The sequence below is a fragment of the Ambystoma mexicanum genome, chromosome 3p (genome assembly GCF_040938575.1).
Source record: "Ambystoma mexicanum isolate Mex_15411 chromosome 3p, UKY_AmexF1_1, whole genome shotgun sequence".
NCBI classification, from domain to species: domain Eukaryota; kingdom Metazoa; phylum Chordata; class Amphibia; order Caudata; family Ambystomatidae; genus Ambystoma; species Ambystoma mexicanum.
Window position 1 is genome coordinate 354,212,690 of NC_090925.1, and position 26,970 is coordinate 354,239,659.

General features: G+C 47.3%; 1 protein-coding gene across 2 annotated transcripts in view; it reads left to right on the top strand.

Annotated features, from left to right (window-relative positions):
* MYLK2 (myosin light chain kinase 2) overlaps positions 1 to 26,970 on the top strand; it is a 315,549-nt gene that overhangs the window by 258,229 nt on the left and 30,350 nt on the right. For both annotated transcript variants that reach the window (XM_069650999.1, XM_069651000.1), the window contains exons 6-10: positions 2,335 to 2,428; positions 7,734 to 7,843; positions 8,276 to 8,417; positions 11,217 to 11,287; positions 21,799 to 21,927. In XM_069650999.1, the coding sequence (XP_069507100.1) occupies positions 2,335 to 2,428; positions 7,734 to 7,843; positions 8,276 to 8,417; positions 11,217 to 11,287; positions 21,799 to 21,927 (546 nt within the window). The remainder of the gene's footprint in view (positions 1 to 2,334; positions 2,429 to 7,733; positions 7,844 to 8,275; positions 8,418 to 11,216; positions 11,288 to 21,798; positions 21,928 to 26,970) is intronic.

Sequence of the window (26,970 nt, forward strand, 5' to 3'; positions counted from 1 at the left end):
TTGGCACAGGACTTGTGGGGGTTGGCCAGTCGTCGTCTTCTGGGTGCCCCTGCGTGGTTTCGTCATGGTGTAGGGGATGGGACATGCAGGGGGATTGGGAAAGGTCATGGATGGTACCTACGTCGCCAGCACTGTTTTCCGTGTCGGAGCATGCTGGCATGACAGCTGTGTCACCTATGGTGCTGCTACCACCAGAGGCAGTGCCATCAGATACGTTCTTTGGGGGGACCTGTGGTGCTGGGGTTGTGGACTTGCTGGCTGCTGGGGTGCCTGTTGCAGTCCCCTCCAGTGTGCTGGCACTTGATTCCTGCTGCTGCCGTGTCTTGATCCTTGCACCTGAGGTGGAGGCTCTTGGGACGTTGGTCCTGGCCCTCTTTGCAGGCGTGCTGGTAGGGGTGTCCTGCAGCTCGTCGTTGGTATCGGACCCTGTGGTGGAGTAAAGAGGGGCGAGCGTTAGTTATGGGTCTGTCGGATTTGGAATGGCAACGTATCAAATGCATTGGGGTGGTACATGAGGCTGATATGGGACTGGGCCTTGGAGGTGGTCTCATTTTCGTGTGGATTGAGGATGCATTCATTTGGCTGCCTGCAGTTAGGGGGTGCATGCTGCACATGTAGGGGTTGTTCATGGCATCTTGATTAATTTGTTTATTCATTCTGACTTTTAGAGGGCGCTGTCAGGGCAAAGTATGTATTGCACTATGGGGTCACATGGTACTGCACATGTTCGTGGTTTGTGGATTTCGCATTGTTTCTCTTGGCCAACCTACCTGATTCTCCGGATGTCGGCACTCCTTTCTCCATCCCTCCGACTCCCTCTATGCTCTCCATTCCTATGGTGGAGGCGCAGATCTCCTCCCAGGGGGTCAACTTGATGGGCGACTCTGATCCCCCCCCGGTAGCTGTGGCGATGTTCCTGTTCGCAGAAAGTATGCTGCGTACGCGGATCCGCAGGTCGTCCCACCGCTTGCGACATTGCTGTGGCGTGCGGGGTGTTGTCCCCACCGCACTTACGCGCTGTGCCACAAGGGCCCATATGGCCTTCTTGTTGGCAAGGGCCGTCCTGGTCATTTGACTGGAGAAGACGACGGCGGCATTTTCCTGCAGGGTCTCGGTCAGCACGGTCAGTTCCTCTCGGGAGAAGTGGACCTGCCGCTTGCGATCACACGCTTTCTTGGCTACCTTTCCCATATTTATTTTTTTAACTGGGGTTGCTAACGGGTTGGGATGTGTGTCAGGGTCGGATTTTTAATGGTTGTGTTGGGATTCGGATTTTATAGTTGTGCGGCGTGCTGTTTCCCGTTCCGGCCACATGCTTTTACTTCCGTTTCCGTATATTTACGGTGCCCGTAATTTGCGGTGCCCGCTCATTACGGTGCCTGCTCATTACGGTGACCGCTAAGATGGGTGGCGGTATTGCACCTGGTGCAGCGTACGGCGGCGGTAAGGGCCGTTTTGGGGTCATTTCCGCCATCGCAGCCTTTCGGATTCCGCCATGGCGTAATGCTCGTGCCCGATGGGTCGTAATTAGCCGCACTTTGCTCCTTCGTGCAATGGCGGAAACGCTATTTACGCTGTTGCGGTCCGGTCAGTCAATTTCCGCAAGGGTCGTAATGAGGGCCATTGTCTGTTTCATGATTAACACATTCATTGTCTGTTTCATGATTAACACACTCATTGGGCCTCATTATGAGTCTAGAAAAAACGGCACGACTGTCTCCGGAGTCATTTCTGTCTGGCGTCCGGCAATGGGGACTTACCAGGGGCATTATGGAAATATTTGTATCCCCATTCCCATTGGAGTCCCATTGGACTCAGTGGGAATGGGGAGGACGGATGCACCCTTCAAGGTCTGCGAGCGGGTGCCGTTCCGCCCGCCAGGTTAGACCTGAAAAGGCACCCGCTTGCAGAACTCGTAGTTTGCCGGTCCGGAAACAACGGTACCGGCAAGCTTACCGGTACCGTTGTTTCCGGACTGGCAACCTCGTAATGAAGCCCATTGTCTGTTTGACAATGAACACACTCATTGTCTGTTTCACGATTAACACATTCATTGTCTGTTTCACGATTAACACATTCATTGTCTGTTTCACGATTAACACATTTACACACAAACTGCACTTTGCGCCCAAAACATTTTGTCAACAATCTCATTGTAAATTGGGCCACTAACACACTCACCATGAGCTGAACCGTTTACGCGCGCTGCCCTTTGTGAACTACTTTGCCATCTGCATGACCATTTACACACTCACTGTTGACGAGAGTGTCACTAACAATGAGGCGACTGGTTCAACGTACACATATAATGTTTTGTATTTTTTGATATTTCAGGGGCAGATTTGGTGATGTTCATACATGCACAGAAAAATCCACAGGCCTCCAACTTGTGGCTAAAGTCATCAAGATTCAAGATTCCAAGGACAAGGTCTGTCTCAGTTGCACGTGCGTGTGTGAGTGATCTGTGTGTATGTGAGCACCTGTTGGAAGTATATAGTTCTATGTGCATGTTTCCAGAGTATATGATTATGTGTGGTCATTGACAAGAGAAGCAAGAGGGTGCTTGGCCTACAGACACATGCTATGACTTTCTTACTGAAGGAATGGGATGGTTGAGAGTACACAATGCTTCCCGCTTCCCCACAGAGCTATATTCAATCAAGATGAAAATATATATCCCTACAATGGCACAGAGGTTGCTAGTGCAAATGTTTGCCTTTTTGTGATGATTTACATAATAGGTGTTATTATTACTCACCTCTGTGGTTCTCCTTGTTCAACCTTGGGAGGACGAAATGTCAGTCGGCTCTACCACGCTCCATCCTTGTTACCTGCAGGTTACACCTTGATTCCAGAGTTAGTCACTTAATGCAATGATCTCTATACTTTGTATAAACCTAAGCCCTGTTGCTACAAAGATAAACCGCCTGTAATAAGTGGGGTACAGTGTGGGGTGACCTTTGGGATTGGTCTGGCCTGGCTGCAGTCTGGGCCTACCCCGCAATACTCCATTCAGCTTGCAAGCGCTTGTCTAGGAACCCCTGCAAGCTGGCAGCATCATTGAACCCCAAACACACCCACTCTTCCTGTGACAAGAACCCTGCCACTCATGGGTAGTTTAGGCATGCAATCATTAGGAACGCCGGAAAGGCTCCAGCATAGTCAGTGGAGGAACATCTGCTGTAACCGTGAAGTAAGGCACTCTGCTATTGCCACACCCATCGGCGTATGCTCAAAGTGGCATTTCGGAATGGCGGTCTGCATATGCAAAGCCTTGGCCTGCTGTTTGAAACGAGAAGGGACAGCCCCGAAAAGCTGGATAACAAATATCTGATTGGCAACCATCCAATCCTCATTCGAGGCAACCATAGACAACTGGGTAGAATTGAGTGAGGGCAGTCCCAGAGAGCCCTTTTTATGGACTAGAAAGGTTCCTCTGTGGGCGAGGGCAATTGGTGGTGTTGGTGAGTTGGACTGGAGGAGCATTGGATTGGAATGAAGAGAATGTGTTGCCATGGCCGAATGAGGAAGGCTGGAGGGGGAAGGTTAGAGGGAAGGGAAAGAGGCTGAAAAGGGTGAGAGTGCAAGGAAGGAGGAGGTTGAACCTCAGGAGGAACTGGAAAACCCAAGGAGGATTGGACGAGGTGTGTAGAATAAAGAGGATACGCTTGTTGAAAACAAGGGTGATATGAAAAGTAAGATCAAGGAGTAGGTTAGGACTAAGGGGGCAAAGAAAGGAGAGAAGGAGGATGGTGATATACAAAAGGAGGTGGCGAGCCAAGACGGAGTAAAGAACAAGGAGAAGAGGAAGGGATCGAAGGAGAACCAAAGTAACACCACAAGTAATGCGGCAGGAGAGAGAGATAGAGAGGAAGAGGGGGGAGAAGGAATATGTTGGATATTAGAGACAACGGTAAGAGAAGAGAGGTGGGGAGTAACAACCATTAGAGGAGGGTGGTAAAGGATGAAGCAGTGGTGATTGGAGGAAACACTCGGAGGGTAGCAAAGAAGAGCATTCAAAAGGACAGATAGAAGTAGGAGGAGTGGAGAGACATGCAAGAAGCAGCTGGGGAGGATTAGTCTTGCTGTACACCTGGAGGAGGTATCAGCACCTGGCAGGATCTTCAAGGTTCAGCAGAAGTTGTAGGGAGGGAATAATGGTGGGAAGAGAGGGGGACCAGACCAGGTCATTTTAGGCATAACACTGCATTGATTCTTTGGGAAGGTGGACTAGGACCGTGTATTTGGGGGGTGGGGGAGGTCGAGCCAAGATCTTCAGACAAGATCTTCAGACAGAGAATAAGAACAGGATAGCAGACCCAGCTTATCAATGCGCCTACGTGGCCAGCCATGTTGTGGAAGCTCTCGGGCTTAGCCTGGCGTTATCAGTCCCTAACCTTGGTTGCTATTTAAGCCTAATGCGCATGTGTCCCAGGTGGAAAGGTCTCCCATGAATTCAGGGTGAAAAGCACAGTACTGGAACCAATGGAACCAGGAGTCGGGACATATTTGCAGGCCCCTTAAAGCTCCAGGACCTCGTGCAACTGAAACGTGAAGCAGGAGGAGTGAGAAGTCTAGAGATTTTATATTTGGACTAAGGGGTAGCCATCCAACCTCAGGATACAGGCGTTTGTTGAGCCCCAAGAGGCCCACCAATTGAGTATCCCTGATTGATTGGTGAGGAAGAAAGCTACTAAGGATCAAGGAAGGGATGGGGGCCTTTTTCCTTTGTTTTGCTTAAACCCAGCATTAGAGCTATCCTCAATAAACATTATTGTAAGCCCAAATTTCAATGTCTGTGTGCAGTTGGTCTTGCTTCGTTTTGAATGAATGAATAAAGAGTCTAGGGGTCACGGTGGCTGGTGTAGGCCAGCCTTTCTGTATGTAGGACATGTTCTTCCGCCTTTGTCTCTACAGTAGGTTTGAAATGTGAATCCCATGATCCTTCTCAACTGACTATGCTGACTAGGTCTGATGGGCATTGTAGTACAAAACATCTAGGCTGGAGAGCCCCGATTTAGAAGATCATTCTAAAGTTGGTATGAGCTTCCCTCGGTATTGAATCAGGGTTCCATTACCAAAGATGTAGAGACCTGTAGCCAGTATCTGAATCCCGCTGTGGAATGGTTGACATCCATACGATTCAACCTCCCAGTCGTGTGGGGGGGTGGGGCTTCTTACCATCTTCCGCCCTAAGACCCCCTAAATATCAAAACAGATCATTAGGGGCTTTTAAGAGCGCCCGCTCATGTGAGTTTTCAGTTATCTGCCGGGGCTGCAGCTCAGTGGACCTATGATTCCACTACATGGATCTGAGTCAGACCTTATGATTGGAGGTTTGCATCCTGGCAGGGCCACTCAGCTCTTGATACTTTTGAGGTCAGTAGAATGAGCACCATTGAGTTGGCAGCAATATACGTCTGTTATCAGTGCCCAGGTATCCCTCGTGGTGTGGGGGGGGGGTGGTTGGGGTGAAAGTGTGCTCTATAAATACACACATTTCTAAGGAGGGCTCCAGATACAATGTTCTAGTGGGAGTATTTGCCTCCCTATTTTGTAAAGCTGCGAGTGAAACCCTTAATTATGAAGTATAAAATTGATTTCCATTCAGAATGGGTGGATATTTCTGGTGACCAAAATGTATTTGAACTTTAAAGCGAGTTTATATTTGTAATCCATTATTTCTTTGCACCACAGTAATTCATGCAGATTAAAAAATGCATTTTGACCTTAAAGTTCCTTTTCAGATTAAGCAGTCATATAAGATCTCCTACCAGTCACTGTCACCCCTGCTGGCGTAACTTCTGTGAATATATCTGTGGGAGTATTTCTATTTTTTTGATGTTGAGGGTATTTGCCTGTTTCAAGAGAGTAAACGTGGCTGGAACGGCGCTTATCTGTAAGGCACTTGGGGCACACTTATATATATTTTTATATAAGTGTGCCCCACACTTATATATATATATATGCATATATATATATATACCCAAGTGCTGACTTGTATATTCTGTGTTCCCCCAGGAATGGCAGAGCCAGTCTCTAGTACGAGGCTCTTCGCTTACTATGTCTTTTGCTTGCCCATAATGGGGTGAATTTTAACACCAGTTTCTTAGCCCTAGACCTCACTGCAAGTGTGTCCATTGCTTGTTCTACTGGAGGGGACAATGAAGAGCCTGTCCCTTGTAACAGACACATGTTCTAACGTGGCGCTTGCTAGCTGAGCAAGAGGTGTCCTTGAAAGACTAGTGCCCTGGTATCACGTACTCCTTCTAATGTGGCATTTGCTTGCTTGGCACAAGACTGCTTTGAACAAACAGTCTTGGATGAGATACGTATTCTTCTGGCCCGCCCTTGCTCTGCAGGCGATGGCTTTGAATAGTCGCTTTCATGTACCAACCACTTCTTCTAATGTGATCCATGCTTCCTCCATGGGAGGCAGCTGTGAACAGCACGTCTGTTTTGCCAGACCCTTTTTCCAATGTGGTCCTTGCTTGCTCTTCTGGAAACAGCTTTGAATAGAGTCTCCTGTACCTGACGCGTCTTCTAATAGGCCTTGCTTGCTCTGCAGGAGACAGCTTTGAATAGAGAGTCTCCTGTACCTGATGCGCCTTCTAATAGGCCTTGCTTGCTCTGCAGGAGACAGCTTGAATAGAGAGTCTCCTGTACCTGGCGCGTCTTCTAATGGGCCCTTGCTTGCTCCACAGGAGACGGCTTTGAATAGAGAGTCTCGTGTACCTGACGCGTCTACTAACGGGTCCTTGCTTGCTCCGCAGGAGACAGCTTTGAATAAAGAGTCTCCTGTACCTTACGCGTCTACTAACGGGTCCTTGCTTGCTCCACAAGAGACAGCTTGAATAGAGAGTCTCCTGTACCTGGCGTGTCTTCTAATGGGCCCTTGCTTGCTCCACAGGAGACGGCTTTGAATAGAGAGTCTTGTGTACCTGACGCGTCTACTAACGGGTCCTTGCTTGCTCCGCAGGAGACAGCTTTGAATAGAGAGTCTCCTGTACCTTACGCGTCTACTAACGGATCCTTGCTTGCTCTGAAGGAGATAGCTTTGAATAGAGTCTCCTGTACCTGATGCGTCTTCTAATAGGCCTTGCTTGCTCTGCAGGAGACAGCTTTGAACAGAGAGTCTCCTGTACCTGACGCGTCTACTAACGGGTCTTTGCTTGCTCCGCAGGAGACAGCTTGAATAGAGAGTCTCCTGTACCTGGCGTGTCTTCTAATGGGCCCTTGCTTGCTCCACAGGGGACGGCTTTGAATAAAGAGTCTTGTGTACCTGACGCGTCTACTAACGGGTCCTTGCTTGCTCCGCAGGAGACAGCTTTGAATAGAGAGTCTCCTGTACCTTACGCGTCTACTAACGGGTCCTTGCTTGCTCCACAAGAGACAGCTTTGAATAGAGAGTCTTGTGTACCTGACGTGTCTACCAACAGATCCTTGCTTCCTCCGCAGGAGACAGCTTTGAATAGAGAGTCTTGTGTACCTGACCTGTCTACTAACGGGTCCTTGCTTGCTCCGCAGGAGACAGCTTGAATAGAAAGTCTCCTGTACCTGGTGCATCTTCTAACGGGCCCTTGCTTGCTCCGCAGGAGACAGCTTTGAATAGAGAGTCTTGTGTACCTGACGCATCTACTAACGGGTCCTTGCTTGCTCTGCAGGAGACAGCTTTGAATAGAGAGTCTTGTGTACCTGACGCATCTACTAACGGGTCCTTGCTTGCTCCGCAGGAGATGGCGCTGAACGAGGTGGACGTGATGAACCAACTGAACCACCTGAACCTGATCCTGATGTACGATGCCTTGGAGCTGCCCGACAGCATCTTCCTCTTCCTAGAGTAGTGAGTACCCCTTCTCAGCATCCTGGAGGGCCATCTGTGTGTACTGTGCTGTGAACTTTTTTGCCTGTAGTTTTTATAACTTAGAAGTACTGGGAGCTGTGCTGGGACAGAGTTGTTAGGAGTAGGTGCAGTTCTGTACTGGAAAAGGCTTGCCAGTAGTGTGCTCTGTGCTGTACAAACTCCGCATTTTCTTTAGTTTTGTTCTAAGAAACCCTCAGAACTATATTGCCAGGCCATTTTCTTCATTATTGCAGGACCTGCCAATCTTTCTGAACACCAAGCTTTGCCATGTCTTTCTCTTAATGTTGTTGTCTTTTGAAATCATACATGCACAGCCCTTCCACACCTAAGGTTCCATGGGCGTGGACGCCTGGGCCGCTGCGACACCTGTGGCCAGGCTCTGCTTCACTCACATGTCTTTTTTGTGTGCAGTGTGGAAGGCGGAGAGCTCTTTGAGAGGATCATTGATGAGAACTACAACCTTACAGAGATGGACGCCATGGTGTTCGTCAGGCAGATCTGCAACGGCATCTTCTACATGCACCAGATGTACGTGCTGCACCTAGACCTGAAGGTGAGTGTGGGCGCCTAATGGCCCAGATATGATAGCACAGAGAGCTAAGGGCTCGCCCCTGATATCTGTGTGCAGCCTGCTGTGACGGGTTTGAATCCCGGCAGGGTCAATTGAGCCTTTCATCCTTCCGAGGTCGATAAATTGAGTACCACTCTGTGGGATAATAATGTCATCTGTTATTTGAGAGCTCTGAGACCTATGGGTATGCAGCACTATATACAAAATATATATATATTTTTTTTATGGGCTGTGCAGAAAAAGATGCACCACTGGAATAGCATCTTCTAACCCAAGAATAGGTGTGTGCCCATGTGTGCACCACAGTCAGACCCTGAAGTAGCTGACACATGGCCTTGTGACTTTTGTGACTTTACAGCTTACAGTATGCTGCTTTCTGAGACTTGTTGTATTTTTCCCATTCTAGGTAAAGTCCTACAAGTTCTAGAATGCAAAGTGCTGTTGTGTAAAAAGTGCCGCACATAACATGGCACCACTTCCAGCTATCTGAGCAAACTATTATTATATTATTATTATTATTATTATTATTATTATTATTATTATCATTATTATTATCTGTTTTTTAATACTGCGCCATCTTCCTACCATAGTGGTCTCAAAGCACGTAGACCTTATCCGAGCTAAGGTGCATTAAGTCACACCCAGGGACAGCAGGAACGTAGTCTTCTTCCAATAGAGTAACTGGAAACATGTGTGATATAAGAGGAGAGAGATGTGTTCAAGTACTATCCGGTGGGGAGCGTGAGAAGGAGTGTAAGTGTGTGATGGATAGGAGCTCAAGAGGTGCTTGGCCTATCCTATGTTTATTCTGGGCGTCACTGACCACGGTCATCCTAGTGGACGAGCCGTGACCTATAAAAGGCCCAGATACATTACCTGTCATAGAAATGGAATACGTCGTCGGACCATCCCATCGAAAGAACATTACCAGGTAAGAAAGTAACTTGTTCTTCTGAGGGCCTTACCCAGACAGTATTCATGTGTATTTGTGTTCACAGTCGTGACCCATGATTGCGTGAGAACGCTGTGGCAAGAGTGTGATTGTGCCTTTTTGTTCACCATAGTGAACGTCTAACAGAGAGGGTATGTAATGTATGTGACTGAGTGTTCACCCTTAATGAGCCAGGAGTGCGTGAGAGAGGTGCTAATTTGTTCATATGGCAGACGAGGATTGCCGGATAAATGGAGCCCAACGACAGTGCTTTAGTTCCTTGACACTTCACCTGGGCTTGCTGTTGACACTGATTCTATTAGACATTCCGAAGACGCCCCATTCCTACTAAATCTCTCAGCTGTCCGGGGTACTGCTGATCTCCGGTGAAAGGAAGGCTTTTTCAGGAGAGGTGCCACCGACGCCTATTCGCAGAACTGGGTACTGCCACTGTAAGGAGAGACCTATTCAATATCTGTAGAGGAGCCGCAACAGGGCCCTGTAGTTCCAATTGTTTCACTGGACATGGACGCAGCAAAGTGCCAGATTCAATCTGTTCCAATCTGTCCTGTACATGGGCTTCTGTCAGGGCCATCTTGTAACCATTCTTCAGGGCTTTTTTGTGATGGCAGAGGGTGAGCAGTTCATATTGTTATCTTAGTTATTTGGTGTTGGTATGGCGCTCAGAGCCGTAGGTTTGCCACAAACATCTGAGGCAGGTGTTTCCAGTGTTTGATTGCATTTACAGTGCTGGCTCTCCCCGTGCCATGGGCTCGTTTAGAGAGTGGCATATGGAAGAGATGAGAAGTACTAGATCTCAAGTCGCGAGAGGGTATATACTTTAGTCATTGATTCGTAATGTGACGTGGGCAGCGGCCATAACAATGCTTTATGGGCTAAGGTTAGTCATTTCAAATCAATCCTACCGTCAATGGTCGCCTATAAAGCCTTCTGCGTACACAGGCGTGAACAGGATGGGGGTATTGTTATTCTGCAGTGTCTGTAAGGTGTTCATCGCATATTTGGGGGAGCCTGCATACAAAGCAGTACAATAGTCCAACTTTGACCCACCAATGGCTCTAGCAATGATGGCGCAATGTGATTCCTCCCAACAAGGCTCTGAGTTGGTGCCGCATCATCAAAGGATAATGGGTGCAGCTAATTACTGAATTCATTTGCGGTATCATGGAAAGATCGGAAGAGCACGGGATATGGATGTACTGATTGGAGCTGAGGAAAGGTGGCGGTAGCCATCGGGTAGTAGGTGGACAGGGAAGGTGGATAATGGAAAAAGAGGTAGGAAAGGCTGGCTGAAGAGATGACAGAAGTCACTTGTTTTGTTCCTCTCCCTCTTTTCTCCTCCCCTTCCCTCTTGTTAATCTCCGCCTCTACCAGAAATGTCGTCAGGCCTAGTACGGTAGTCGCCTGTCTATTCACATTTCCTTCCCGATGACCCCGTCCCTTCCTTTCTGTGTTAATTTCGCTTTCTTATTGTTCATGGCCTTGTAAGAATGTCATTGTATTTTCCCTTGTTCCCTCCCTTGCCTTGAAGTGCTTTGAAAAGCATTGTGTATAGGCGCTATATAAATAAACTATCATATCATGTCATATCAGGAGTGGGAGTGTATGGAATGACGTGAAAGGAAATGAGAGGTTCAGATAGGAGGAAGGGCTTGAATAGATAGGATCCAGGAATGGGAATGTCAGCAGTATGATGTAGGCAAAGCAGAGGGAGGGATAGCAGATGAGAGGGCATGGAAAAGGTGGCGCAGAGTCAGGGATGGGGAGCAGGAAATGGTGTGAGACTGGGAGTTTGAGAACTTCATCCATAACCTGTTTCTCTTTTACAGCCCGAGAACATTGTGTGTGTCAGTCAGACCGGGCACATGGTGAAGATCATTGATTTTGGGCTTGCCCGCAGGTATCAGCCTCCTGTCTGTGTTCCTTTCTGCCTGTCCTTTTCCCGTGCGTGACCTGCTCATTGTCTATCAAACCTCCCTGTCTGCCTTTTGCAAGGACAATGCAGTTTCTCTCTTGTCTGTTCATCTTGTCCACTCTTGTCCATATTTCTCTATCTTTCTCTGTCAGTTTCCTTTTCTGTCTCTCCTCTTCCTCTGTCTGCTGTCCCCTTTGGTTTCTGTGACCACACTCACCTGGTAGTTAACCCTGGATGTCATATCACCTATCACGTATGCTCTCTGTATCCTGTGCACTAATCGCATGATCAGTGCATATCTTCTGCCTTTCCCAAATCAATCGACCAATACCATCATTACAGTTCTAACAGAATGGGTGTTCCTACTGGCAGCCTCTTCATAAAGGTCAAGGATTGCATGGGATAGGAGGCTGATCTACCTACGTACCGGCCTGATCCGTTTGTTTGATGGACACCAGTGGACTATGTAAGACAAATCTTGTCCTTTACGGGCATCTTGTGACTTCATCCTTTTTAGCTGTGAGTTTCCTGAGCAGGGGTCTTGTCGCAATTTCCCCTGCTCTTAGTTGCTGCTCTGACTGATATGAATGGGTAGTTTCTTGGCTCTGACGAGGCCATAGACTAGCACTGGTCAGTACAGATGTGGCAGCCGGGGTGCTTGGTCAGTAAACTAGTTCACTCTTACAGAGGTACTACAGTGAAATCTGCCAAAAGGGGTGCAGTCTACTGGGATGATGCACCTACATCCACCTGTAGATTTGGCACACACATTGTCGACTGATTAATTGCCGCTTGTCACTGCCATGCCCCTTTAGTCCCTGGAAAGTATTATTTGTAGTTTGTAATAGTAACAGACAGGCCTGTTTTAAAAAAAATGAAACTTTGATTTTTATAGTGAACAAGTAGCTCTGGGCAGAAAGGAAACACGTGGGACCTCATTACGGGAACCCAGACCCGGTACATCCCCATTCCCATTTGAGCCACTATAGGGCTCAATGGGAATGGGGAGCATGCTAACAACGGGCCCGTTAATGACGGGCCCGTTGCTAGCATGCTGGGCCACTCGCGGGACCCGCTAAGGACGTCTGGTAAAACATCGTAATGGTGCGGTAGGGGATTAACGGCGCCGATAGCTCTACCAGCGTCGTTAATCCCCTAATGCACTCCTCGTAATGAGGCCCATTGTGCTACAGCACCACAGTGCATGGATTGTATTGCAAATAGATACACTGGGCCTCATTACGAGATTGGTGGTAGTCTTGGCACAATTTGCGCCATGACTGCAACCAATAACGTGTCCAGCACCGGTCTCGTTCAATGGGGATTTACCGGTGTAGTCCGACCTTTGCGGGACCGGTAAATCTCCATTGAAAAAGCCATTCCCCATTCCCATTTGAGTCCTCACAGGGCTCAATAGGAATGGGGAAGGTGCTAATAACGGTACCGCAAATTGCGGTACCGTTATTAGCTCTGAGTTCCCTTAACGGGTCCCGTTCATAACGCCTAGTCAGACAAGGCGTTATTGGAGGGTCCCGCTAAGGGACCTTGGAATAGGGCGGTAAGGGATTACCGGTGCCGGTAATCCCTTACTGCCCACCTCTTAATGAGGCCCACAGAGCACATGCACCTTTCCCAGCAGACACTGGGCCTCATTACGAGGTGGGAGGTAAGGGATTACCGGCACCGGTAAGGGCACCGGTGCCGGTAATCCCTTACCACCCTACTACGAGTTCCCGTTGCGGGTCGCTCCGTAACGCCTGGTTTTTGCAGGTGTTAAGGATGGGACCTGCAAAGGGACTCTAGAACTAATAACTGTACCCCAATTAGCAGTACCGTTATTAGCGCCTTCCCCATTCCCATTTAGCCCTATGGGGGCTCAAATGGGAATGGGGAATGGCCCTGGTGAATGGGGAATTATCGGTCCCTCCGACCTCGGAATGGACCGGTAATTGCTCCATTCACCAGGGCGGAGTCGGAAGGGTTTTGAAGGCAGCCATGGAGCTAGTAGCTCCATGGCTGCCTCCAGCCTCGTAATGAGGCCCACTGTTAGACAGCGGGGTCGTTTCAGCATGAAATAGTAATAACATGTCCGAACACAATATCAACTCTAGGGGTGCAAGGAACTCTGCACAGTAAACCTCCATCATGGTAAGGAGCATGCCCTTTCATCCAAGTAAGGCCTGTGTGATACCGCCTTGGGGGGAGTCTCCCAACCCGTCCATGTATGCTAGGCCCCGGGGGTAATCTCGCAGGGTTTCCCAAATGTCCTTGGGGTGTTGATCTCTAGGACATACACGAATGTAGTTGCACTTTAGAGGGGGCTTCGGCGTTGTTCCATGACAACAGGATTCTCCCTTTAGCGAGAAGTGAATGTCTGAACAGTAACTTCTGAGTGGCTCAAGGAGCCTTGATTGGTTTGCTTCACAGGTACCACAAGGGTTCTCAGGGGACGTGAGCACCTATTATGCCTGAAGCACATTTTAGTGTCCGTGACCAGAATGACTGCACTACTGGACAGGCCCACATTCAGTGAAAAAACGTGGGGTTCCATGTGTTTATAACGACACCATAAATAACGACATACATTTTTAGTGACACCTAAATGTCACTTTTTTTAAATTAACCCCGTTTCCCCTCGCTTTACTAACACCCCCAAGCCACCCCACCCTTTTCTATCCCTTACCCCACCCCTTACATATACTTTCATTAAACACGTAGACATTTTTTTCGTTATTCATGTGTCTCTGACAATGTCGTTATTTATTTTTCCTTATTAACACTGGATACTAAAAGGTGGCATTAACTGCTGAACATCTTGGGCACTCGTCCAACACAAAGGGTTTGAATGAATCTGTCCTGCAGGGGGCACTCTACACTGAATGGGCTTATGTTTAGCACTTATTGAGACATTGCATGTGAAGCTACACATGGCTGTCCATTCAGTGGCCCTTGTTGTAAGTTGGCCGGTGCGGTATTAATGGGCCAGTATTACCGTATATAGGCATGTTACTGCACCTGCCAACTAAGAGCTTGCCATTGAGGTGGCCGGAATGACCTCCAGCTAAAAGCTGGAAGGAAGTTATACGGCTACCTCTCTGGCAAAAAAACACTGGTATTGCAGGTGCCAGTAATACCAGCGCCTGTAATATCGGCAAAATCCCCCATGGAGTCTTATGGGGTCCATGGAATGGGGAGTTACCACCATTACCAGCCCTCGGAATCCAGTGGATATTCCACTGGACTCAGTGCTGGCAACGGTATCACCGATTGCTGTTATCCTGGCGGAATTACTGCCAGGATACCGGCAAACTTAGAATGAGGGTGTCTTCAATGGGGTGCCCGACGTTGTTCTGCCACCTACTTTTGTCCAGTGTAGATAATGAAGGAGATTGGTCCTGGATGAGCTTATAAATCGTGGAGACCATCTTTCTGCATCCCACGAGTTGCAGATATGTTTAAGTGGGAGAAGAAGGTTGGTTCCGCAGGGAATGCATGACTCCATTTACAAAAGCCTTGGGCATGCGGAAGTACTGGAATAGCAAATTAAAATCACCCTCCACCTTTCCCACAAATTGATCCCCGCAGGCGAATTCCCCCAGGGGGTAAATGTCACCCAGGCAAAGTATGTCCACTCATGTCCAAGACTCTCTTATCCAGCTGTGATTTCTTTGACCCCCCACAGCTTTACCTCGGGGGTATAGGAATGCGTGGTATTCAGCCTTTTGTATATTTTACTCCATGCATCTACGGTACAGTGGACTGTATCAAATGTACTGGCGTCCACCACAAAGGGGATCAGTAACAAGGGCGGCAGGGGTGTGGGCGCGTAGAGAGTGGGGAGTCTGGCATCCAATATGTGGCAAAGTGGGCCTGGGCGGCCAGGTATTACGGCTTCATGTCAGGTGCCCTGTTCCAGTGGCCTTGTCATGATCTCCCATCTTATGCAGGGGTTACCGGGGCTCCAAGCTAGCTGTATCAGCAGTGACCACAGGCACTTAAAAAATGGCCTCCCAGGGCAAATCGGAATATTCAGGAAGAAATACAAAAATGTTGGGAGCATTAACATTTTGGTAAGGGAGATACTGCCGAATGCGGATAAGGGAAGAGTACACCACCTCAGAATTGTATGATCTGTGGAATCTAGCAGGGATATGTGATTGTCTTGTAACGGCGTAGAATGCTTCCTACTAATAATTATGCTCAGATGTTTCACCCTGCATGGTTCCCGTAAATATTCCCCCAGATTACCAGGTTTAGGGGTAGCGTCGGTGACCGGGAATAGAATAGAGTTGGACCGATTACTCTGTGACCCAGAGTATTGACCCCAGTTTGACTATTTCTTGCGTGAGGGGAGATAGATTTAGGCCAAGGTTTTTGACATAGAGTAGAATATCTTCGGCGTAGAGGGAGATAATCTTTCCCTGCCCCCATCCCAAGCCTCTGAGAATGTGGTGCCGTCTAATCCTGATGGCTCGCAGCTCCATAGATATCGCAAACAAGAGAGGTGACCGGGGGCGTCCCTGCCTGGTGCCTCTACCGAGAAGGAGTTTATCTGAATAGCGACCCATTAAGCTAATTCTAGCCCAGGGCTCAGAGTATATAGCAAGCAAATGCATTTTGCAAGGTAACCTGTCAGACCCAGTTTCCCCAGGGTGGCAAAGAGGCCGTCCCAGGAAAGTGAATCAAAAGCCTTCTCAGCTTCTAAGAAGGCTGCCGCTGCATTCGTTGCAGGGTCAATTTGTGCCATGACTGTGAAGAGGCGTCAGAGATTTAATGCCGTGGAGCGTCCATGGAGGAACCCAGACTGATCTTTGTGTCTTAGAGGACACATGTTTTATCAGCCTAGATGCAATGATTTTGGCGGATATCTTAGTATCTAAATTAAGCAGAGAAATGAGCCTATATGATCCACGTAGATCTGGGTCTTTCTCGTGTTTGGGGATCAGTGTAATGAGGGCTTTGTTCATTGAGGCAGGTAAATTACGTTTTTCCTAGTGCCTCCGCCAATGCAAAGGATCATTTTATTGGGGAGTGGTCTTATAAGGGCCTGGAAAACATTTTGCAGCTAATTGTTTTGAGTGTCACGTCAGGTGAGGTAAGCAAAAGGTCTATTGTTGAGTAAAGCTCATAGACCAAAAAACAGAAGGAATATTCAAAGACTCCAGGTTTCAATTTTCGCCAGATGTCCACCAGAAGAATTCACCCAATATATTATGGATCTCACTAGCTGCAGCAGATAGTTATCAAGAGGCCGTGCTGGACCGGTTTTTGTTAGTATCCAAAATTGTGTGGAAGTCCCCAGGCCAACTGAAATGATATTTCAAACAAATGCATTGGAAGTTTCTAAAAAGAATAGTGGTCATCAATATTAGACACGCATACTGTGACCAACATGGTCCTCTCCCCCACTCGAGAACCCGAAACAATGGCATAGCGACCCTCCGGATCGGCTTCACTAGTAGAGAATATAAAGGGCAGGGATTTATGTACCAAGTTGATCACCCCTAATGAGTTCGATGAAAACGAGGGGTACCAACACATAGGATCCTGAGCCTTCACAAATGATAGGTTACTGGAGCCCCTGAGGTGGGATTCCTGAAGTATAGCTATCTTCTCATTCAGTCGCTCCAGATAAAGCTGTATTTTGCATGCTTTTACCATATTATTTAGTGCTCTGAAATTCCAAATGAGTAGGGTACACGTGGAGTTGCAATGCCCCCAGGGTGTGCATGTGGTGGTGGGCTGGTCCGTTATGGCGGTTTTTCCGGAGGGGAGTATGTTCTGTGCTCTGTGTCTGCCCTTATAATACTGTGATGCTCTCACCAGAATGCCCTTTCTCCCACCGAGGGGCCGCTGAGAAAAGCACTTCTGAACATTTTATGACAAGCATATTGGCTGCTCGGTCACATACTCTTAGTAGATGAATTACAGTCCTAACCCCACCACTGGGCCACCTTGGCATGGTCCAACCTACATCCCCTACACCGTGCAGGCCATATGGGGCACAGGAGCTTCCTCGTATAAATACAGTCAACGTGGCTAAGGCACCTGAACCTAGGTTCTCACCTCCTTGTCCCTGCTATTGTTATGCTGAGGCAGGGGAAGAGTGTCCAGAAATCCATGCTCTTCTTTGGAGCTGTTAAAAAAAAAATAGTTTTCTTCTCATGAACGTCTCTTAGCCTGGAGGGAAACAACATGGCGTATTGTAGGCCCCTCTCTCAGTTTCTGCTTCACCGTCATAGAGGATTGGTGTGCTCTCTGAAGGGTAATTGTAGCATCTAGATAGAATGAGATTTGAATGCCTTGTTGGTTTAGGCGACCCAATTTGTGCACGTGGCGTAGTATAATGTCTCTGTGCCTCATTAGAGGTTTGCCAGTATCACGGCAGTAAATCCGCCAGGATATCAGCAAATGGAATACTGGATTATCAGTGGTGGTAAGGGTGGTAAATCCCCATTCCAGAGGACTCCATGGGGAATTTGCCAGTAGTACTGTCACCAGTAATATCAGTGCCAGTAATACTGGCCATTTTTCCTGCTAGGGTGGCAGAATTACATCCAGCTGTTAGCTTGTACTTTGCTGATGCAGGAACGTGCCGGTATGTGATAATACCTGCACGTTATTTCTGCACCAGCAAAGATGTACTGAGCCCCTCTGTCTCATAGTTAAGAAGACGATGATGACCGCTCTCGGTCAATACCCAGGTCGCTGCACCGGACCAAGTGATCTATGTGCCCATTCCACCAGGAATTGGGATGACAATGAGGGGTCCTGCAGCAACTCTTTGATGAAGCTTTCGACAAATGACTCCATGTTCTGTGATTGCGTCATCTCTGGGTTATTTCTGTCAGATTTCACTTCAGGGCCCTCGTTCTTGCCTTGCATGCTCGACCTTTTGTGTATCTCAGCACTCTCGTCTTCCAGTGTGCAAATGCAAGCCTTGTCTTCTGAAATGCATCCACTTTCCTTATCTATCCTGGTTGTATCATCTCCTCTTTGAAAACAAGATTGTCCAATTTAGAGTTGACCAGGTCGAAACCAGCCTTCATATGGTGCAGGATTATGGTGCAGTCTGGGGAGGGTGCCACCACAGGGCTCACAGAGGCTGCATCAGGGGCCCCACTTTGCAGTGGGCTCCTGGATCCCCACTGGCTGGCACTGGATCTCACGGTTCGCTTGGGGGCGTTTTGGCGTAAAACTCAACTTAGATTGCCTGTAGCCCCCCTTGGCCATGGAAGCACCTCCCGAGCGCAGTCTATACCGTCAGGTTCTGGAGGGTCTACCTCCAAGCTGTTGGGACTGTGCTGTGCTGAAGCCGCATGACTGTTTATTGGTGGTACAGCCTATGCACAGACTCTTTTAAAAGGCTTTGGGAAGATGGCCATGTTTCTGCTCTCAGAAACTGGTGCCATGTACTTTGAGTTCTCCCTTTTCTCAATAATTGACCACTAAATGGCAGAAGTGCCAGGACCCAAGCTAGTCTGGGTCAACGTTTCTGTTTGGGCATGGATATGTCTTTGTTCAAACTGAGAATCCATCAGTCTTTGCTGTTATGTTATGTTATGTTAAAGTTGTTCACACCCGAGGGTGTAGCACAACTGACACCACAAGGCAACCTGGCACTAAGAGCTGAAACCAACGATCACAAGACAGAAAGAAGGAACTAGAATAGTAAGGTTTTTAATGCCTTCCTAAATTGCAGATGCGCAGAGACCATATGCAAGGATACAGGAAGTGCATTCCAGAGAATAGCGGCACTGAAAGAGAAAGAGCATCCAACAGTTATTGCTCGATTGACCCTGGGGACAGCCAAAAGATAGCGGCCCACAGAGCGTAATGCACGAGCAGGAATATACGGTCGAAATTTTTGCTGTAGGTATTTCGGGCCACAGCATAAAAAACCTGATGCACCAGGAACAGAGACATAAAATGGACACGCTTAGCCACCGGAAGCCAGTGAAGCAATCTTAAAACAGGGGAAATATGTTCCTGAAAAAGGGTGCCCTTGGCAAGTTCTGAAGAACCTGCAGACGCTGCATCAAATAGTCAGGTTGAGCCAAATAGAGAGAATTGCAGTAGTCAATTTTGCTAAGGACTAAAGCAGAGACTACTGGGCCTCGCAAATGAATAGGAATAAAAGGAAGGACCTTTTTGAGAGTTTTCAATTGAAAATGGCCAGATTGGCAAACTGTGTCAACCTGAGAGGCCATAGACAAAGAAGCAGAGATCTTAACCCCCAGGTTCTTCACCACAGAGACAGCAGTAGGAAAAGGACCAAAAGAAGAGGGCCAAAAAGCAGGCGACCAAGAAGATGAGAAAGAAGAACCCACAACCAAAACCTCATATTGCTTCATGTGCAATTCTCAATGCTCCATTCCAAGTGAATCTTTTTTGGTCTCTCCGCCTCCTGAACCCATCTGAGACCACGTCTTGCTATGGTGAGTTACCTAAAATATGGGCGACTGCTGAGGTAGGAAAGGAAGTATCTATCGTACTACATCCTTTGACATGCTGCTTAGGTGTAGTCGCCTTGATGTCTCCTGCTGGAGGAAGAAGTTGCTATCCCATGGCTCGTCTTGCGGCATGGTCTTCATTCATGTTGACAGTAGCTCTGCAGCAGTTGCATGTCCGGCCACACATCATGCATTCCACCTTCCGTGGCAGATGGTGTTGTCCAGCTTTCCAATGGGGATCAACAGTGCTTTAACCACTCATCTTTTGCCTTCCAATCAATCAAAGTATTCTGAGTTGTCGGCTTCTTTCTTAGCTGGCTACCTGTTTGTTATGCATGTAGTCCAGGTATTGCTAACATTCCCAGTCTATGCTTGTTCTTACAAACACACAACAGGCTTTATTGCACTCCACCGCCTGCCTAACTAATGTGCCTTTTGGGTGGCAACACGATGGGAATCCCATCAGCTGGCTTGTATCGGTGATATGGCTGCTCTGGACTCCAGTGTGCACCCTGATATCCATTGTCATGAGTCATAAAGGAAATGGAATTCCCATTGAGTATTTACTCAGTAGAGGCATTGAAGTTAAACGAGCCACTACAGTTAAAAGAACTACTCCTAAATCAGTTTGGCCATCTTACTGGAAAGCCACACAATCTTTATTGGCCACGCAGTCTAACCTTTCAACTCCCGCGATGTGGAGAGGCTCCTCGAGCTCCACCATGCAAGAAGGCCCATGAGCTTGTCTCAGAGCCTGCCAGGTAAATTTGCAGATCTAAGAAATAGGATGTATTAATGTTCTCTTGTTCAGCTAAGTGCGATTTACATCTAATCACAATAAGCCCATGCTTGCCCTAATACCACCGTACAATGATGCTCCGCTACATAGCCTACCTGGACCTCACCAGACATCTCAGTGAGGATAGCCCGCATGGGCATGCATCGCTTGGTGGGTCCATGATCCACTTCCCACAAATGCCAGCCGTGTTTGCGGGCATGGGGAGATTGCTACTCTTTCATCCTTCACACGTTTTCTTGCACGTCCAGACAGGAATTAAGGATCATTTTTCCTGTTCCCTGTCGGACTTCATAATGGAGTTGTTCCATGACAAATTAGGTAGCGATGACTTGCACAAGCGCCATCTTAGATATATTCTGCATGGCTGGGAAGTGCATCCCAATGGGGCCTTGATTTGAACAAGTGCCAATTTATTTTTATGTTGAATCGATGGGTGGTGGATCATTAGCCAAAAGAGTTCTGTTACGTTAAAGGTTCTTATACTGCGCACTGTTGCCACTGGCGCGGTTCCTTGCCGCTCTGACAGATCTGTCAAGCAAGCGGGTGGGGGGGGGGTGTAAGTTAGTAGGGCTGAGCGGGAGAATAGACAGGAGAGCTGTGATGGGCTGCTGCCAGCTTCAGTTTGCTTGACACTGTTCGATGAGCGTAGGTTTTCGGGTTGGTAGCCGTCATGTGTTGTTTTGTGAGGCTGTGTGTCGTTTGTTTGTTTCGGTGTTGTGCTGAGAGGAAAGAAGAGATGGAAGCATTTGCGGCACAGTGGTGGTCTGGTATATAAGTCCTGCTGCTGGCTCCACAGAGAACTGTTGAGACCTAGAGAATGAGCCTCTTCCGTTAAAAGGTTTTCGGGTTTATGAGAATCTAGGGACAGCTAAGAACACATGTCCTACTCTTTAGACGCACTGTACCTGTTGCTCGTCCAGCCCGCTCCATATCCGATGACCACACCTTCCCTGTTGTTTGCATGTGCTTGGGACATTGCTTTCTGTACATTCCCCAGCACTGTCAAGGGGGGAAAGGGAGAGGCCAAGATATCTCCCTAAAGTCCATATGGGGTGCATGATTTTGCTCCATGTATATGTCATTCTGCCGCCTCTTCCTGGCTCTGAACACTCTCATCTCTTCCACTGTCTGTCTGTCTGTCTTTCTGGCGTCCCCTTGCCACTCCCGCCACTTTCACTGGTCGTTTGTCTTGAAACTGGGTCTGTGTGATGTTGACGTTGTGCCAATGTTCCTTCCACCTCCAGGTACAAGCCTCGAGAGAAGCTGCGAGTTTCCTTTGGGACCCCCGAGTTCATTGCCCCGGAGGTGGTGAATTTCGATTATGTCTCCTTCCCGACGGATATGTGGAGCCTGGGGGTGATCACCTACATGATGTAAGAATGGCATGTCCAATACAAGCATCACCGCACATGTATCTTCATCCGTGGGCACACTTACCTAACCCCAGACTGTACTTTCAATCTCAGTCACACAAGAATGTCTATATTGATTTTTGTGTCAGCATCAGTACACTTAGTGTCTGTAAAGAATGTAATGTGGTACCAACCACCAAACAATAACTCATAGATGTCCAGCAGAGCTCCTCGCCTGCTCGCTCCTCTCACTGATCATTCCCACTCGCTCCTCATAATTCCCCAACTGGAGTCCTCCATGCACTTCCTTTTGTCCTATATTCCATTAAGACCGGTCTGACCTTCTCTGCACCTTCTAACCTGGTGGCTGATATTGCTGTGCACCCTCCTGTGGCCTCATCTACACACGGAGCAGCTGCTGGGACTTTTCCAGCCTGCTTCCCAAACTGAGCACACTTTTGTGCCCCCTTAACTTTTGTGTCATGGTTGGGGCACTGCCGATTCTCCTCATGGAGAGCCTGCCTTTCTTTGTGTTTGGCAGTCCAGCGCCCTGGGAAGGCACTGCTATTCCAGCCCTACCTACTGCATTACACTGGGTTGCAATGTATGCCATCAGGAATACTAGCCAGACTGTGCTCAGCATTGAGCATGCAAGGAAGTTCACCAGTGTTTAATGTATACACAGCACTCTCCTCAATTCCCCAGTCTTAGATGTATACACATCTCTTCTTTTTATTTCCCAGAGTCTTGGATGCATGTACACCCGTCTTATATTCCTCACACATTGATGTACACATAGTACTCACCTCCATCACTTTGGTCCGGGATGTATTTGGAGCACTCGCTGGCATTGCAGCCGTCTTCAGTGTTTCCACAGTACTTGCCTACATTTTCCCCAGTCTAGGTAGTATTCACCAAACCTTGTGTATATGCACACAGCATTTCCCAATCTTGGCGTACACACAGCATTCTCCTACTTTGCTCTCATTCTTGGTATATCCACAACACTCCCCTGCGTGCTTCCCAGTTTAGGGTTCGTACAAATTCCTCTTTGGTATGCTCACCTAGGCTGGAGTCCAACGTAATCAGTCAGATGCTGAGAGTGTGTTTTCATGCCTCACTGCATGTGCCCCAGAACACCCACAGCTCTTCTTCAGCCATCACTGGACACCTTCCCCTGGCCTGTCAATTTGTCTTGACACTTCAGTACTTGCCCACTAGTCTCCTCTTGGCGGGGGCTTGTTTTCGCTTGCCCTCAGCCCTTCCTGCCAGTTCTTTCCTTGTCTCACACATTGCAACCGCCTCCTGTTACATGCTCAGCACCTTCCCGAGCCTGAAATCCAATCTTGATAAAATGGCTCCTCTTGGCTGGTATTCTCTTCCGTCTCTATTTTTGCTGCCTAGAGGCTTAGCCATGACCTTAGGCTCAGATACCCCTCTCTGGCAGGTTTCTGGGTGGGACAGAGCTGAGGGGACTACATGTGATTTGCAAAAATGCGGCTGTATACCAAAGTGGTCCCTGTCAAAGAAAGGTTTCTACGGACACCGTAACTAACAAAGGACCCAGCTAGCATTTTCTTCACCACTAGTCTAGAAGCATTGAAATTGTAATCCAATTTGTTATGAGACTGTCTCCGCGCTTGGAACTACTATTCTCATAAGTCAAAAATTAACAGTGCATCTGTTTGATTCTGTTAGTCTTAAGAATAGTCCAAATACTAATTTGTGCAATAGTATTCTTGTATTGAGATCTTGCAATAGTCCATAAAATATAGCCGACACGTGTTTCGACCAATTTGGTCGTTGTCAAGGCCTCTGGGTTTGTTTGTCATACACACTTCTCAAAGACCCATCGGTCTCTCTTCAGTGCACGATGTGGTTGTTACTTCTGAATTGTAATTAATTACTCAGTAAGCTTGGTAAACAGCGCACAGTAACCTGTATCTAATCCATAACTTAGTTTTTCCTAGTCTAGAAGCATGCATTACTGGAATGCATGCAAACACCCAGTTCCTCTAAGTTGATGCCATAAGCTCCTACACATAGAGTTCGCAGGTGACTTTTTTATCGTAAATACCATATATTCAGTTCTGTCTTAACCTTTGACTGCTTGGATCCATTCAACCTGGGTTTAGCTCAGCCAGAAGAAGCACGTCAGTCTTTATCCCAACCTTGGGTGACCTCTGCATGGCAACCAATAACAGCAAGGTCACTGCCCTTATGTCCAGTCCATAAAAGGCAGCTCATACTGCTGACCATTCTATGCTTGTTGACCACCTTCAAAAGATTGGCCTTGAATAGCTCAATGTTTCCGTCCATTCTGCCCTATGTATCAAATTGTACCCAAGCAAGCAGTCTTGCTTTCTATGCTTTCCTGTCTTGCGAGGCCCCCCCTGGTCTCCAAACTGAGCCATTTCTGAAACTGTCTGTGATCTGGCTCTTGCACACTTCTGACGAGTCATCAGTATCTAGGTCGACGTTTATGCCGATGACCTCCAAATCCTTTCAGGATTGGTTAGGGATTGGAGTAAAGCAACTCCTGAGCTTTTAACAAATTTAACACTGTAAATTTGTGATCAGAGTCTGAAAGGCTGAAACTTTATGCTGATAAAATAAAGATTATGGTGGTTGGCACCAGGGTTTGCTGCTGGGACGCCTCATGTTAGACCCTACAGCGGGAACACTTAAACACTTTAGGGCAGCCTTTTCCCTGATTCCTCGGGTTAAAAGGTCAGCAACCTCCAGGTCTCAATGGAGACCTTTATTTTTTCTACCCAGCACAGAAAACTGACTTAGTTCATCACTTTCGGAGCCCAGCAACACCATTTACATTGGTGAGCCGGCCTTTCTTATCCGGCAGCTTGCGCTGGTCCAGGACGTTACTCCCCAGGGATGAGTTCCCATGCATCCTCATCTGCCTGCCTGGCCTGGCTTTCCAGTCGTGCTCCAGTTCTTACCTCTGGTTCGTTGTTGAACCCCCTAATGTGGCATGCAGGGCGGATCTCTTTACAGTGAATCGAGGAGGCCTTGACATACCATTAGAACATGAAGACCAGGCTCAAACCAAATGGTTGTTCCACATTCAGGCTGCATTGCTTACTGCCAAGAAGAAATGAATTGGCATATGTGTGCTCTACTATCTACTTGCACATAATGCAGCATGCCTCCAGTGAAATTTGGAACCAAGACCTCCAGAATGGATTAGATTGTGATATGAGAGTGTATGATTAGACATATGTTGTTCCTGGACTCATGAAATCATCATCTAGCCCTGCCAACACACATCTGTGTGTTCTCGGTGGTGTGCAGTCAAAATATCGAATCAATAATGTCGAAAGTCATAATCTCCAAAACAATAATGTCGAAAAAAAAAAGTCGCATTTTTTATTTTTTTATTTATTATTTTTTTGGGGGTCTGGGAATAAAAAAAATGGGTAAAACAAAAAAAAATTAAAAAAGGGGGATTGGGGGGGAACCCCGCCATTTCGAATAAAAAACGTAATAACAAAAAATTTGACTTTTTTGTTTTCGACATTTTTTTTCTCGAGATTATGACTTTCGACATTTTGACATTCGATTATATGACTATAAACCGTTCTCGGTCACACTGCCCTCTAGAAAAGAAAGGTGGCAAGCTATGTTTGGGGAGTATGGGACCAGGTTATAGAGATCGTTAAGGAATTTACCTATTTAGGATTTAACTTGTCCTTTTCTGTGCGTGAAAAACACACTTATGAAGGAACAAAGAACAACAAAAGTTGGGCCTAAGATCTTGCATAAGCTCTTTGACAGGGAACATGATGGTGATTCCCCGATCCCTTGGATCAAAGTGTGTGGACAGAAAGGTGTCCCTACGATTATTTATGGTATGGAACTGAGATCCGGCTCCTCAGATGCACAGCTAAGTGAATTAAAGAGCCATCTTTGGAAGTCTACTTGAGGTCTGTTGGAAGACGCAGCATTTCAATGTATACAAACTGAATTGAGTTTACTGGAGAAAATGCCTCTTAAGGTTAAACATGCGAATGGCAAGTGCTGTGTCTGTGAAGATGGATTGACAGCTATTGAATATTGGGTAGATTAGTCTCTTACGCTGCTGCTTGCAATGCAAAGGTTTAATCTAAGGCTTTGCTTTTGGGTTGGTGTTCACATTCTCATTTTGAGCCTGGACATGGGCTCGGTGAAAACATAAGGGTTTTTCCTTCTTATAACAATGTAACACTATATATCAAATTGTTTCCTAATGAAGACATGTTTACACTAGTTATGTTATTTAGATGTAATATCCTGGAGACACAGGAAGTGTTAGGAGCTAGATTAGGGATGCCCCGAGTGAACCAGACTTGTAGATTATGTAAAGAGTCTGATTATTTGGAGTCTTTAAACACCCAATGGCAGAAAGGAAAAATATGAAACCACAGAGATTGTGTGGGTCGATTTGTCCCTGTACCTGCTCTCAACAGAAGGTTTTTGGTCCATTGATAGCCTCTTGCCAATATTTGTTTGAAAGTCCACAATAGAACAAGCCCTACAACTATGTCTCTATATCTTAAACCGTGTTTACAAACTCTATACAATTGAGCTGGTGTTGTTTTAAATTATGAATGTTTAGAACACATGATTGTTATGGACTGTTTTTGAATTGTCATAAATGAATGAAAGGTGATTTTACATGCATGTACGTTCTGAATACGTATGCAGCTATGAATTAGGCAGTCTCATCTGTATTTTTGTAGAAGTAAATATACGCCCCTTTTTAGAGTACTCTAGACCAGTTTCCTAACATCTGTGATTGGCAGCCTTACCAGATTACCCACCAAAGGATCGCCGGCAAGCCTACCAGGACTGATTTAAGGATTTATGCCACTCTACGGAAAGTGCCATTTTGATGCCCCCTCACAATGGGGCCAGAAGGGATGTTTTAGGGCCAATATGGCAGCCCTTGATGCGCCTCAGCTGGTGGCGCTCTAGATGGTTGCTTAGAATCAATGTGTCTAGCATTGGCCCAGCACACTGCTGTGGCTCTGCCATTCATGCACAGGAGTACGTGGCCTGTGCCCACTC